Raw genomic sequence first — 13,618 nt, forward strand, 5'->3', positions numbered from 1 at the left:
GTACTTTCAACTCTGACCAGCTGCAGCACTCCAAGGTCTCAGGACTTGCTATCACATATACCTTTTAATTTGAGATCCTGAATGTCCCTCATATGTCTCGACTGTAGACCCCTTGATAGCCCAAAATTAGAACTCTCTGGGTTTTTCTTAGGGTTGCCAGCCTCTGGGTGCTAACTGGAGATCTCCTGCTATTACAACTGATCCCCAGCCGATAGAGATCAGTTCACCTAGAGAAAATGGCCTCTTTGGCAATTGGACTCTATGGCATTGAAGTCCCTCCCCTTCCCAAACCCCACCTTCCTCAGGCTCTGCCCCAAAAATCTCCAGGTATTTCCCAACCCAGAGCTGGCAACCCTAGTTTTTCTGTATGAGCAAATCTTGCCCAAACTGTACCAGTCTTTGCTGATCCTAACTCTTTAGACTTGGACTTCTGAAAATATGATCCATTTACTTGCAGAATAAGTGCTTTACAGCTCCATAATGGTATGAGCTTCCTGTATATCTAAGAAATACATTTCAAACAGATTAATGCAAATTTCAATTCTCATTTCTCTTAATCTATATAAACCAAGAACATCTACAGGAAGCAATTACATGTTTGTAATTACACCAGAGACCCAAACATTTTTCCAGAAGGTCAATATGGTAATAAGTGGGTAATTATCTAACTTACTCATAAGAGAGCCCAGAAAATGCTGGGTAAATCCATGCAAATCCATAAACAATTATTGTGCCATTACTTATTACGGTGCAAGTTACAGTTTAGAGCGTTGGCGTTATAATCCTGCTTCCTGGCATGGAAACTGAAAACTGCTTTTGCTTCTTTTGTCTCGCAGACTCAATGCACATAGAAGATGTTGAAGCCGTTCAGAAACTTCAAGATGTCTTACATGAGGCACTGCAGGATTACGAGGCTGGGCAGCATATGGAAGATCCACGCCGGGCTGGCAAAATGCTGATGACTCTTCCGCTGCTGAGGCAAACCTCCACTAAAGCTGTGCAGCATTTCTACAACATCAAACTGGAAGGCAAAGTCCCCATGCACAAACTTTTTTTGGAAATGCTGGAAGCCAAGGTCTGACTAAAGCATCCTGGGCCTTCCAGTTGCACACACTGAAATTTTAAAGAAAGGGAAAACAAACAGGAAGAGAAAAAAAAAAGAACAGCAAAGAAACTTTAGTGTTTAAATTAAGGAAACTAAAATGACTGCACTGATACTTAGCAGCAAGACTGAGAAGCAGCTTTCACCTCTTTATAATCTGTATCTTATCTGATGCAGCTTTCCTTCTTCATCTCTCTCTTTTTTTCCTGTTCTTGTATTTTTTTTCTCCTTTTCTCCGTTATTTTCCTCCCCTCTTCGCTGCTGAATCTTTTAAAAAGAGGTCTCTAATGGAAGAGAAATGGAAGCCAGGCCTGCCAAAGGATGGAAATCCATAATATGGATGCCAGTGAACTTATTACGAACCACAATACCCCAATGACAAAGGAATCAAAAGAGAACCATCGTACCTAGCAGTACAGTACAACAAGATGAACTGACTGAATGCAGTATTAGGTTTCACAAGAGCAGCCTCTAATTAGACGACTTCAATGACAATGCATTGGCTGCTTATCATGGCATTTTCCATCTAGATCAGTTACAGCCATTTGATTCCTTAATTGTTTTTTCAAGTCTTCCAGATATTTCTTAGGTTAGATACGATGTAACTTTTTCAGGGAATAGTTTGAGCTTTATTCATTCATGCAATACTAAAGAGGAAAGATAAATAAACAAACACTGCATATTTTTTTGTTTTTTGTGCTGGCTTGAACAATGACGGACATTAATGAAGGACAAATGAATCCTGAAGGAAGATTTTTTTAAACAAAACGTTTCTGTTCTTCTTACTAAGGGGAGATTTTTTTCTACCAGCTTTACCAATTTTCAGCCATTTGTTAACGTGGGAATTTATCTTACTCAAGCAATAGTTGAAAGGGAAGGTGCATATTATCACGGATGCAATTTATGTTGTGTGCCAGTCTGGTCCAAGACATCCCGTTTCTTTGCATGAGCTCCAATTTATACCTAAGTGTTAACTGAAACAAAGGATTAGATTACACCTACAATATATCTTAGTAGTCTAAAGATGCCATGTCAAGTAGAAATCTAAAGAGATGTTAGAAAGGTACTTCTATATGACCAAGATACAGTTGTTCCATGATCTTAATAATTCTACATGTTCATTATTGATGTGGCTTCTCGTTTTCAAAACTGCAGATTTGTTAATGAAAGACCAACCCACCCCCACTAGCAATAAGGTAAAATCAGATATCAGAATAGTCAGCATCTGACCAAATTCAAGAAGTTAGCACTTGTACACATTATTTATTAATTTATAAAACTTTTATTCTGGGTAGATTGCCTTTTTAAATGAACAGCCTAACCAAGTATATCTGCTTTTTCAACCAGTGTCGTCACAGCATGAAAGTCGGTCAGTTTCTAAGACTGTTAAGAGGTGTAATCTAATGTATAAACCAATTAGATGCCCCCCAAAACTACAGTCGCTAAATAACCAATAAACAATAACCTCCATAAAATGCTATACCAATGTACCAGTGTTAGTAGCTGCTCCCTGTACTATGTGAACAACCTTATTCTATGTACACAAATGTAATTAAAATTGTAATCCTAACAAACAAAAGAAATGTAGTTCAGCTTTTCAATGTTTCATGTTTGCTGTGCTTTTTGGAATTTTTTATGTTGCATTCAAAGACTGTTGTCTTGTTCTTCTTGTGGTGTTTGGATTCTTGTGGTGTGTGCTTATAGACACAGGGTAGAATTAGAGACAATATTGGATGTAAAATTCCTCAGGAGACTACAGTAGTATATTCTATTCCTTCTGGTAATAAGGTTCTTCCTAGTAATAATTAAGAGATTGGGGAAAAAAATCCAACCAAGTACTCATTATGGACAGATTGAAATCATAATATTTTCAAAACAAGGGATAATTTCTGTATTGGTTTATTATAGAATACCTATGTATAGCTTAGAAATAAAACTTTGAATATTTCAAGATTATAGATAAGTCTAATTTTTAAACGCTGTAAATATAGCTTTCATCCAGTCATTTCTCAGATGTTGTTATTAACTTGCTCTGTGTTTGTTGCAAAAACCTTATTTTTTTTTTCATTCGTGCAGACATGTTTCCAAAACTATTGCTACTTTGTGTGCTTTAAACAAAATACAGCAGGTTGATGGAGCATCAACCTTATGCTAGAAATACTGTGTATCTCTCATTAGCTATATGGGATTCTCTTGTAGATTGTGTTTTTCTCAGTAGAGAAGTGACTGTCGTGTGATCCTAGATAAATCATCATTAGCGATTCATTCAGATGGCCAATAACTTGAAATTAATAGCTGTGATAGGAGTTTGGAAATTGGCACATCCCTTTTGAAAAATGACAAACCCTTACAACTCCTGGGTGGGGGGGAAAGGTGCTGATTCTATAAAATTATTTATATATGTAAGAGTGCAGAAAAAATTATTTTCCAGAAAATTTGTGCAGGGTTTAAGTTACTACTGTTCAACTACACTATATATGTATATATAAATATCTAATATAAATATTGTTTTTGTCGGATCACGTTGAAAATTCTTGGGTTTCAGGGTCAATATCCAATCAACACACTCAGAAAAGAAAGAAAAAAAGACCTAAGGGAGATGGATACGTGTTATAGGAACACAGTGCAATTTTTTTACTTTTGTTTTTCGGTAATGTTCAGAGCTGCAATGAACAAATATCTCATGGCTGTAGTAACGTTAACTGAGTCATAGATACACTGCACAGGCATTAGAATAACATTAATCTTAAACCTTGCTGAAAGACATTTTCCCAACCACTTATTTAATGTGAAATACTGGGGAAGATTAAAAAAAGTGTATGTTTTAGCTTATCACAGTTTCATTTAGAGGGGATAAAATTCATCTGGAATCTCTTCTGCACAATACCCATTGCAATTAATGGGCATCATGAAGGCCTTTTGCTTTTGTTTGGCTCCTGTTCAGTTCAACATGCTAATACCAAGAAGATGTTTCTGATGCATGGTACCCTCCCTGGGCTATTTTTTCCCTTCATTTTTTTTTCTTATTTAAAGCAATATGATTGTGTGGCTCCTGGAAGTTGCACATTTGTTTCAATCAAATCAGATTGTTGTATTTATTCCACTATTTTGCATTTAAATGCTAACATAAAAAGATATAAAAAATTAAAACTGCTATTTTTCTTATGGAAGAGAAAATGGGTGTTGGTAATTGTATTTTAATTATTTAAGCGTCTCTGTTTACCTGCCTAGGAAAACACTTTATGGCAGTCTTATTGTGCAAAGATCGCAAAAGAGGGGGGAAAACTGAATTAAGCTGCTTATTATAATCCAGGAGTTGCATAATAACCAGTAGAAAAAAAAACACTAATAAAAAAATCATGTCTATAGCTGTAGACGGGCTTCACATCTGTAAAGCAATCAACTGTATATTTTTGTGATGTGTATCATACTGTGTGCTCCAACCAATGTCCATTTGTGTAAATGTATTTATTTTATATTGTATATATTGTTAAATGCAAAAAGGAGATATGGTTCTGTAACTCCAATCAGTTCAGATGTGTAACTCAAATTATTATGCCTTTCAGGATGATGGTAGAGCAATATTAAACAAGCTTCCACTTTTAATTGCTTTTAATTTTTTGTGTTGTGCATTCTATTTTGTTTTGCCTTTACTTTTCTATATCCAAGAATCGACTCAGTAGGCTTCACCTTTATTAGAACAATAAGCCCGCATACCCTTAAGATAAAGTAGGTACATAGCTACATGCTATATAAATACTTCTCATAATATATTTCAGTGCAGCATGGCCATTTTGCATACTGTTAAATAGGCAGTCTGTCTCTTAACATATTAGAATTCATTCTGACAAGCAATTATTTAATTTTAAAACAGCTCCACATCAAGCAATGTTATTCAAAATCATTGCCTCTCTGTCAGTGTCATCAAAGAAAACTTATCCACCATCATAAGATATTACTATCTGCAAGTAGTTATTTGCTTTCTTCATCAACACTGAATCCACCATTCAACACTTAAGTGGGGAGTTTACTGATTTGGTTATTGTGTTCTGTTATTTTTTAATGTCATTCACAACAGCATTTATGTATTGCAAGGCCAGTAGCTGAGAGAGTGATGATACAGGTTGGTGTTAATTATGATCATCAATAATACTACAAGATCACAAAAGAGCCTTGGTGTACACTTTCACAGGTTCTGATCTAGAAAAGCTGAGTCTCTTCTTGCCATAGGCTCAGTCTGCACTTTCCAAGGGCCCCTTTGAGGCCATCACATAACTACCAGTTTTGGTCTTGATAACTTTTTGCCATTGTGTTTACCTAGGGTTACCAGGTCTCTCTTCACCACTGGTGGGAGGTTTTTCGAATGGAGGCCTGAGGAGGGTGGGGTTTGGGGAGGGGAGGGACTTCAATGCCATAGAGTCAAATTGTCAAAGCAGCCATTTTTTCTCCAGGTGAACTGATCTCTATCAGTTGGAGATCAGTTGTAATAGCGGGAGATCGCTAGCTACTACCTGGAGGTTGGCAACCCTATGTTTGCCCAACATGCTAGTCATTCTCTGGATGTTAAACATGCTGCAAAGCTCCAAAAACTGATATGCAGGATCAGTAATAACCTTTGTGCCCCACTCCCCAGACAAGCTGCCAGGTTAGATCTTTGCGGTGCATTTTTAACAAAATATGCTTGCACAAGATTCTGATGGGATCTGTGCTGGCAGCGACAGACCATGAAAGGGGTGGTCGTGGATCACTCAATGAAGATGTCAACCCAGTGTGCGGCTGCTGTAAAAAAGGCAAATTCCATGCTGGCCATAATTAGACGAGGAATAGAGAATAAAACTGCTGATATCATACTGCCCTTGTACAAGAGGTCTATAAAATTATGCATGGTTTGGAGAGAGTGGACAGGGAGAAGCTTTTCTCCCTCTCTCATAATACTAGAGCACGGGGTCATCTGCTTAAGCTGGAGAGTGAGAGATTCAAAACTAGTCTTCGCTACATTTTTGGTTCTGAGGCCTAGGGTAGAAATCATGTTTACCCATTGTTAGTAATAATTATAGACTTCTGCCTAAAACCTGGTTAGAACACAGACATACAATAAAATTACTGTTTAGCCTGGAAACTAAGCCTATTATCCAAGATGCCAGTGAGGCTTAGCATGTTATGGAGAGGAATGTGGAGATACTACCTTAACCATAGTTAATTTGATGTAAATATACAACAGTCCTATGATTCAGACATAACAAATTACAATTTGTCATTACATGGATTACATTCATAGAATCAAAGAGTTGGAAGGGGCCATCTAGTCCAACCCCCTGCTTAATGCAGGATCAGCCTACAGCATCCCTGACAAGTGCTTGTGCAGACTCTGCTTAAAGACTGCCAGTGAGTGGGAGCTCACCACTTTCCTAGGTAACTGATTCCATTGTTGAACAACTCTTACTGCAAATCCACCCCCCCCCCAATATCTAGCCGGTACCTTTCCGCCCGCAATTTAAACCCTTTATTACAAGTCCTATCCTTTTCTGCCAACAGGAACAGCTCCCTGCTCTCCTCTAAGTGACAGCCCTCCAAATTCTTAAAGAGAGCAATCATGTCCCCCCTCAACCTCCTCTTCACCAGAGTAAATATTCCCAACTCCCTTAGCCTTTCCTCATAGGGCTTGGTCTCCAGGTCCCTGATCATCCTTGTCACTCTCCTCTGCACCTGCTTGATTCTGTCCACATCTTTTTTGAATTACTAAACCTTGCTGAATATTTCAGGATCTAGATTGTAACATGGCAAGCTTTTATAGCACATATCAGTATTACACAAAGGTACATCTAAAAAATGAATGAAGAGCACCCTCACCAACAGTTATTTTTTTATGAGAAGACATCAAGTTGTCCAGTGCAAATGTCACTGCTGTCAAGCTAAGTCAGAGCTTGGTTGAATCACAAAGTTGTTGTCTGCAATAAGTTGTGGTCAACTTTTAACCGAAAAGTTGGAATATGGTGTCCTCCTGTGTTCATTAGAAAGAGGAGCCATGCAATGACTTCCAAATAATTATAGTATCAGTTTTGTATTAATTGAATTTTTCACATCCAAGCGCTGCCTAGTTCTTGTCCAGCTTGGCTTTAAGTGAAAAGCTACACAAGTATGAAAACCACATATAGTTGTTTAGCTTTAAGTAAACAACTATAATTTTTTGTCATAGTCTATGGCTTCCTATGATGCACATTTCCCTACCTATATGTACAGTAGCATTAAGGGAACTTGTCATATGATCAGAGATCCATAGTTTTTGTCTAGTGTTTTTGACTAGTTTTGAAGTATGACTCATTGACAACTTCTGGCACATACAATAATCATCAAGTTTGATCCGTAGCAAAAGTGGAACTAGGCGAAGAGGGGTTTGTTTCCTTATGTCAAAATACTAAGCTTCCAAAATAAAACTAGAAATCTTGTTGTGTCTGTACCTTGGTCCTTCCTTAACCCTCTCCGTTTCCTTATCAATTCTTCACATCTGTGCCTTTTATTATTTTTAATTTCCAGGATGTTTGGTTTGGCTATCCTGTAGATTATATGTATTGAATCTTAATGGTTCCCATGTAGAAAATAGTGTAGATTAAAAAAATCAGATGTGATCACTTGGAATTCTCTCTCTTTTTTTTGTGGGGTGTAGAACCACCCCAGAAAATGGCTGCCTGAAAGCAAGAGACAGTCCAGATGCCTCAAATGAAACCTAACATGGTTCGTGAGGGGATTCATTCCTAATCTAGGAGCTCTGGAAGATGCAACCATAACCTTTCATGTGTAAAAGGCAACCTTATACACCTTTAATATATTTGAGTGAGAAGGGGTTAATCTGTTTCCAAGTTTCTCCCTTAACTTTTACTATTGCCTTATCCATTTATTTATACTTAACACAAGTATGGATATATGAGGATTGAGAATACTAAAAGTTAAATTAATATTTCTTATTTAACTTTATTTTATTTAGATGGCTTTTCAATGTATAATTTAATCTGCGGTAGTCTTGCCTGATCTTGTCAGATCTCAGAAGCTAAGCAAGGGTCATCCCTGGTTAAAATGTATTTGTTTGTTTTTTAAAATATTTTATTAGGGGTTTTGAGGGTACATTAGATAGGAAAAAGGGAAAGGGAACAAAAGGGGTATACATCACTGACTCGCGAGAGCCCCATCATCAACATTTTAGAGGCCCGTTGTACCTGGTTAATATTTGGATGGGAGACCACCAAGGAAGTCCATGGTTGCTATCTAGAGGCCGGCAATGGTTAGTCTCTTGCTGGCAATGGTTAGTCTCTTGCCATGAAAACCCTATGGGATGTGATTTGAGGGCACTTTCAACCCCCACCAGTTGTAAAGAGGTGTTATAATTCCTTACGGATGGCAAAAACATTCCAGTAAAAGAGGTGTTTAAATAAAATAAAAGATTTGCTTATAAAAGCAAAATACAAATGCACATGGATAGGAATATATATATATTCCTATCCATGTGCATTTGTATTTTGTTTTTATAAGCAAATCTTTTTATATCTATCTATCTATCTAAAAAAAATAACTGTATTCCAGATAGTACTCTGTTGGGTCCAGAGCAGATGTTATGCTGGAAGAGCCATGGACAGATCTACCCAGTGTTTTGTTTTGTTTTTAAAATGAAAATTGCAGCCACAACAATATACGGGGAAAGGGAATCAACTATTTCCCTGCATATGGTTTTGCCGATGGAAATCACCTCTCTGGGTTATTAGCTCCAAAGCGGGGAAAAAATCAGGTGGCATAGCGTTAGTCAAACATTTGCTCTGTTGTATCAACAGACTGTCTTAATAATGCTAAATAATTCTTACATGGTTCAGTTTCAAGTAATTCAAGTATTGTTCATGTCCCCGTGCTTCTGCACCTCAACATCAAAAGCTATGGTGTTCCTTAAGTTTTCAGGGCTGGTAATTCAAAACCATGGAAGGGAAGGGGGCATGGTATAGCCCAATCTTGTCAGATCTCGGAAGCTAAGTAGGGTCATGACCAGTGCTGCATTTAGATGAAGAGAAGCCCTAGGCTATTCCACTTGTGTTAGAGACTACAGTGCATTATGACATCATGTGTAAGAAAGGCCTATGTATTATACACCTTGGCCTCCTAGATTTTGAGGCCCTAGGCTTCAGCCTGCCAAGCCTGCAGGTAAATCCAGCACAGGTCACTACTTGGAAGAGAGAACACCAAGGAAGATTCTGCAGAGGGAGGCAATGGCAAACCACCTCTTCTTCTCACTTGCCTTGAAAGCCCCTTTCTGGAGTTGTCATAAGTTGGCTGTGACTTGATGGGTCTTTACACACGCACACAATTTGTGTGTGTGTGTGTCAGGGGCACAGAGACAGCATGCCCTTCACCTGCAAGACTGCAACAAATACCAGGGTGATAGCTCAAATGAAAAGCATTGGCCTCACATGGATAACTCACAGAAGGAGTCAGTGTAGTGTAGCGGTTAAGACTGTAGGATTAGGCTCTGGAAGACCCAGGTTGGAATCCCAAATTCTGCATGGAAGTTTGCTGGGTGACCTTGAGCCAGTCACACTCTCTCAGCCTAGCCAGCCTCACAGGGTTATTGTGAGGATAAAATAGGGTGAGAGACAAATGATGTAAGTCGCTTTGATTCTCCATTGGGGAGAAAGGTGGGGGTATAAATGAAATAAATAAATAAATAATAAAATAACCCCTGGTGACAATAGCTTTTGCAGAGGCCCCATTGTGTATTATCACTATGCTCTCTTGTTAAACCATTAGCACACCGAATGATACCACATACAGGAGACTGCTTCAAATAAAGTCAATATCAAGTCTAAAGCCTATTAAAATGTCAGTTTAGGCAGGTGATTATTTATTTCTTCTGCCACTAACCTTCCTCAACCCTTATCCTGAATATTCCAGTGTGTAACAGGCCATAAAAAGGTCTGTCCTTGCCTTTCTGCCAGCAAACATGCACACCAGGACCAAAGAATCTCTATAAAAATGGAGGCAACAAACAAAAAACGGAGAACATACGATGTATATAAAAATATACCGTATATACCCATGTATAAGCCGACCCGCGTATAAGCCGAGGTGCCTAATTTCTCCCCAAAAATGGGGGAAAATTAGGCACCCGCGTATAAGCCGAGGGTCGGCTTATAACCCCTCCCCCCCGCAGGCTTACCTGACAGGGCTCTCCAGCGGCGAGGGTCCCGCGGCGGCGCGTCCCGGGGGGGCCTGGGCAGCCTTCCTGCGGCTGCAGGAGTCTGCCCAGGCCGCTCCCGGCGGGAGGAAGTGGCGGCGAGGCCCAGGGGGACCTGGAGCAGCCTTCCTGCGGCTGCAGGAGGCTGCCCAAGGCCCCTCCCGCCCGAAATAAATGGCGGGGGGGGGGGCGGGAAGGGCCGGGGCAGCCTTCCTGCAGCCGCAGGATGGCTGCCCAAGGCCCCTCCCACCTGAAAAAAATGGTGGCGGGGGCGGGGGGGCCTTGGGCAGCCATCCTGCGGCTGCAGGAGGCTGCCCAAGGCCCCTCCCGCCCGGGAAAAATGGCGGGGGGGGCGGGAAGGGCCGGGGCAGCCTTCCTGCAGCCACAGGATGGCTGCCCAAGGCCCCTCCCGCCCGAAAAAAATGGCGGGGGGGGGGCGGGAAGGGCCAGGGCAGCCTTCCTGCAGCCGCAGGATGGCTGCCCATGGCCCCTCCCGCCCGGGAAAAATGGCGGCCGGGGCCGGGGGGGCCGGGGCAGCCATCCTGCAGCTGCAGGAAGGCTGCCCCAGGCCGCACCCGGCGGCAGGAAGCGGCACGGGCCCGGCGGCGGCGACGGCAGTAAGTTTCCCCCCTCCCTCCTCCCTCCTCCCTCCCTCCCCCGTATTGACTCGCGTATAAGCCGAGGCCGGCTTTTTCAGCCCATTTTTGGGGCTGAAAAACTCGGCTTATACGCGAGTATATACGGTAAGTCCAGCTCTAAGAAGAATTTCACCAATGGAAAACTCTTAGAGGCAGCACATATGTGCATGTAACCAGTTCTGGTCAAAAAAATATATTCAGTGAGTAGAATACCAACAGTGGCTTGGAGGGAGCAGTTGCAATATTCTTTTAAACATCTTGAAAGAACTTAAACTCCTACGGTATCTTCTGCAAACATTCCACAGATGTGTGATTCCCAAACCCAGAAGAGGAATTGCTGCTTGCCTGCTTTCCCCTTTAATTTTATCTGCAGGTATTTCACTTTTGTGTGGGCTGAGGAATGATATACTTCAGCCATGACGATTGCTTATCTTTATTAGTCTTGGAAACCACTCTTTCCATAACACACCAAAATACCCACACGCTTAGCTTTCCCAGAGTCAGTAAACATGAAGCACGCAAGAAGCAACCGATTGATTACACATGGCATCTTATTATTAAGCTGGGCTGGGGGGAGGGGGAAGAAAACAAAAGAAAGGAATTTTAAAATATAAGCCTCCTTTCCCGGGAGCATTTGTCTTGCTCTCTGCAAAGTTAAAGGTCTGAAATAATGTGCCCATCAGGAGTTCAATGTTGCATGTCCATGCCAGTTGGTTCAGGGGCTTGTTATGAGGGTAATGACCGGCTGCAACGGGCGCTTTGATGGCAACAGTACAATTGCTACCAGCTCACCCGCTGGGAGAAATATTTTATTATTGTCAAATGCCCTCCACAGAGATTTGTTTTGCCTGTTCCTGTTTAAATTAAATCCAAAGCAGAACTGCCTTACTATTTCTCTGGAGGATGTTTGAAATAAGCAGCTAGTTTCCAAATTTAGGATTCCCGAACAGTTTTTTTTTTTTTTTAAATATTCTTTATCAGCAGACAAATGACAGGAGGTGAAACCCAACCTGCAGGAATGTGATGCTGGAACCAGGAGAGCGATAGTCTAGCTTGGAAGCAGGAGAAGGTGGAGGTGACAAATTAATAATTAATGGTGCAATAAAAAAAATGGGGAAGATAAAAAAAGTGCAGCGCTGAGGGAATTACGGTCACAAAACAGTAAAAGCTTGGATTCAAATGACCCGGTTTTCCTCTTCACATTGTATAATGAAATGATATAATAGCAAGCAGATGCATCCATCGTACACCTTCTCACAGCTCTAGGCCACACACATGAGGAAGCAGATAGTGAGGGACCTGATATGAACACAGTGTGACATCATCACACTGGGCATGCAGACTGCCGCCCCTGAACCTGCCTCCGTGAAGTTCCTGCCGCTTGCTAGGAGAGACCTGACAACCCTATTCACAGAGTTGTTGTGAGGATAAAAGGAGGCAAGGAGCACAATGTAAATTCCTTTGGGTCCCCATTGTGGAGAAAGGTGGGGTATGAATGAAGTAAATAAATAATAAATATAGCTGAAGATGGGAGCAGATAAAAGGTAGGCTGGTTGGTGGGTGAGAAGGATAGAAGGAAGCAGAGAAAAGCAAGGATCTGGGGAATGATGAAGAGGGAAAGAGGATACAGTGTGGGGAGGGGGATCTGGGGAAAGTGAAGTTCCCCCTGAAAGTTCTTACAGGTTCACCACCATCTGGCTGGGCCTCGCAATTGGCATTGCACAACTGGGAGCAGCCCAGTGACTGGCACTACACCACTAGGCCATAGTTTTTTTTTCTGGGTACACATTGCCCGGGGAGTGAAGGAGGGAAAGCTGAAGCCCAAAGGACAGATTAAGGTAGGTTGGCTGGTGGGTGGAAGGACAGAAGGAAGTAGTAAAAGAGAAGAGGCTACAGAGACTTTCAGGGAAGGGAAAGGAAATAATTAGGAAGAGGAAAATGAGATGCCCCAGCAAGTCCTTGTAGGCCCCTGCTAGTAAATACATCAACATTGCACAGGTGTGCAGTTGCTGACTGGTCAGTATCACCAAACACAAGCCTCTCATGTTATTGGACAGTGCCTGAGCATATCTCCACTGGCTACCTAGTGGGGTGTGTAGGGTTGCTAGCTGGTTTGTAGAAAAATGTCCTGTCCCTTTAATAGAGGCTTAATGGGTTGTGATTGTCCTGCAGTTCCCCATCCTGCTGACAATATATTTACTATTCATTATAACTATTATATATTATAAATAAGCATTATTATTTGTGGTTATAGTATCTGGGAGACCCATATTCGAATTCCTACTCTACCACAAAAGCTTCCTGGGTGACTTTGGGCCAGCCCTATGAACAGTGTTAGGCTGAGAGAGAATGGCTAGCCCAGAATCACTCAGGGGCTTTAGGGTGAGGTAGGGTTGCCGGGTCTCTGGGAAGCATCCCCTGTCACCAATCAGCTGGCTGGAAGGAGAACTTGAGAGCAAGCATGGTGTAGTGGTTAAGAGCAGTGGACTCTAATCTGGAGAACTGGGTTTGATTCCCCACTTCTCCACATGAGTGGCAGACTGTAATCTGGAGAACCAGGTTCAATTCCCCACTCCTATACACTAAGCCTGCTGGGGGACCTTGGGCCAGTCACAGTTCTCTCCAAACTCTCTCAGCCCCACCTACCTCATAAAGTGCCTGTTGGTG

The 13,618-nt window shown here is 41.4% G+C and overlaps 1 protein-coding gene across 5 annotated transcripts in view; it reads left to right on the forward strand.

Annotated features, from left to right (window-relative positions):
- Nucleotides 1–1,097, forward strand: part of ESRRG (estrogen related receptor gamma) — a 516,565-nt gene extending 515,468 nt beyond the window's left edge. For 4 of the 5 annotated variants that reach the window (XM_056852765.1, XM_056852766.1, XM_056852764.1 and 1 more), the window contains one exon: nucleotides 837–1,097. In XM_056852765.1, the coding sequence (XP_056708743.1) occupies nucleotides 837–1,081 (245 nt within the window). In that variant the 3' untranslated portion in view covers nucleotides 1,082–1,097. The remainder of the gene's footprint in view (nucleotides 1–836) is intronic. The other variant, XM_056852767.1, reaches the window with a different exon arrangement.
- Nucleotides 1,098–13,618: the final 12,521 nt, after the last annotated feature.

This window comes from Euleptes europaea, chromosome 7 (assembly GCF_029931775.1).
Source record: "Euleptes europaea isolate rEulEur1 chromosome 7, rEulEur1.hap1, whole genome shotgun sequence".
Taxonomy (NCBI): domain Eukaryota; kingdom Metazoa; phylum Chordata; class Lepidosauria; order Squamata; family Sphaerodactylidae; genus Euleptes; species Euleptes europaea.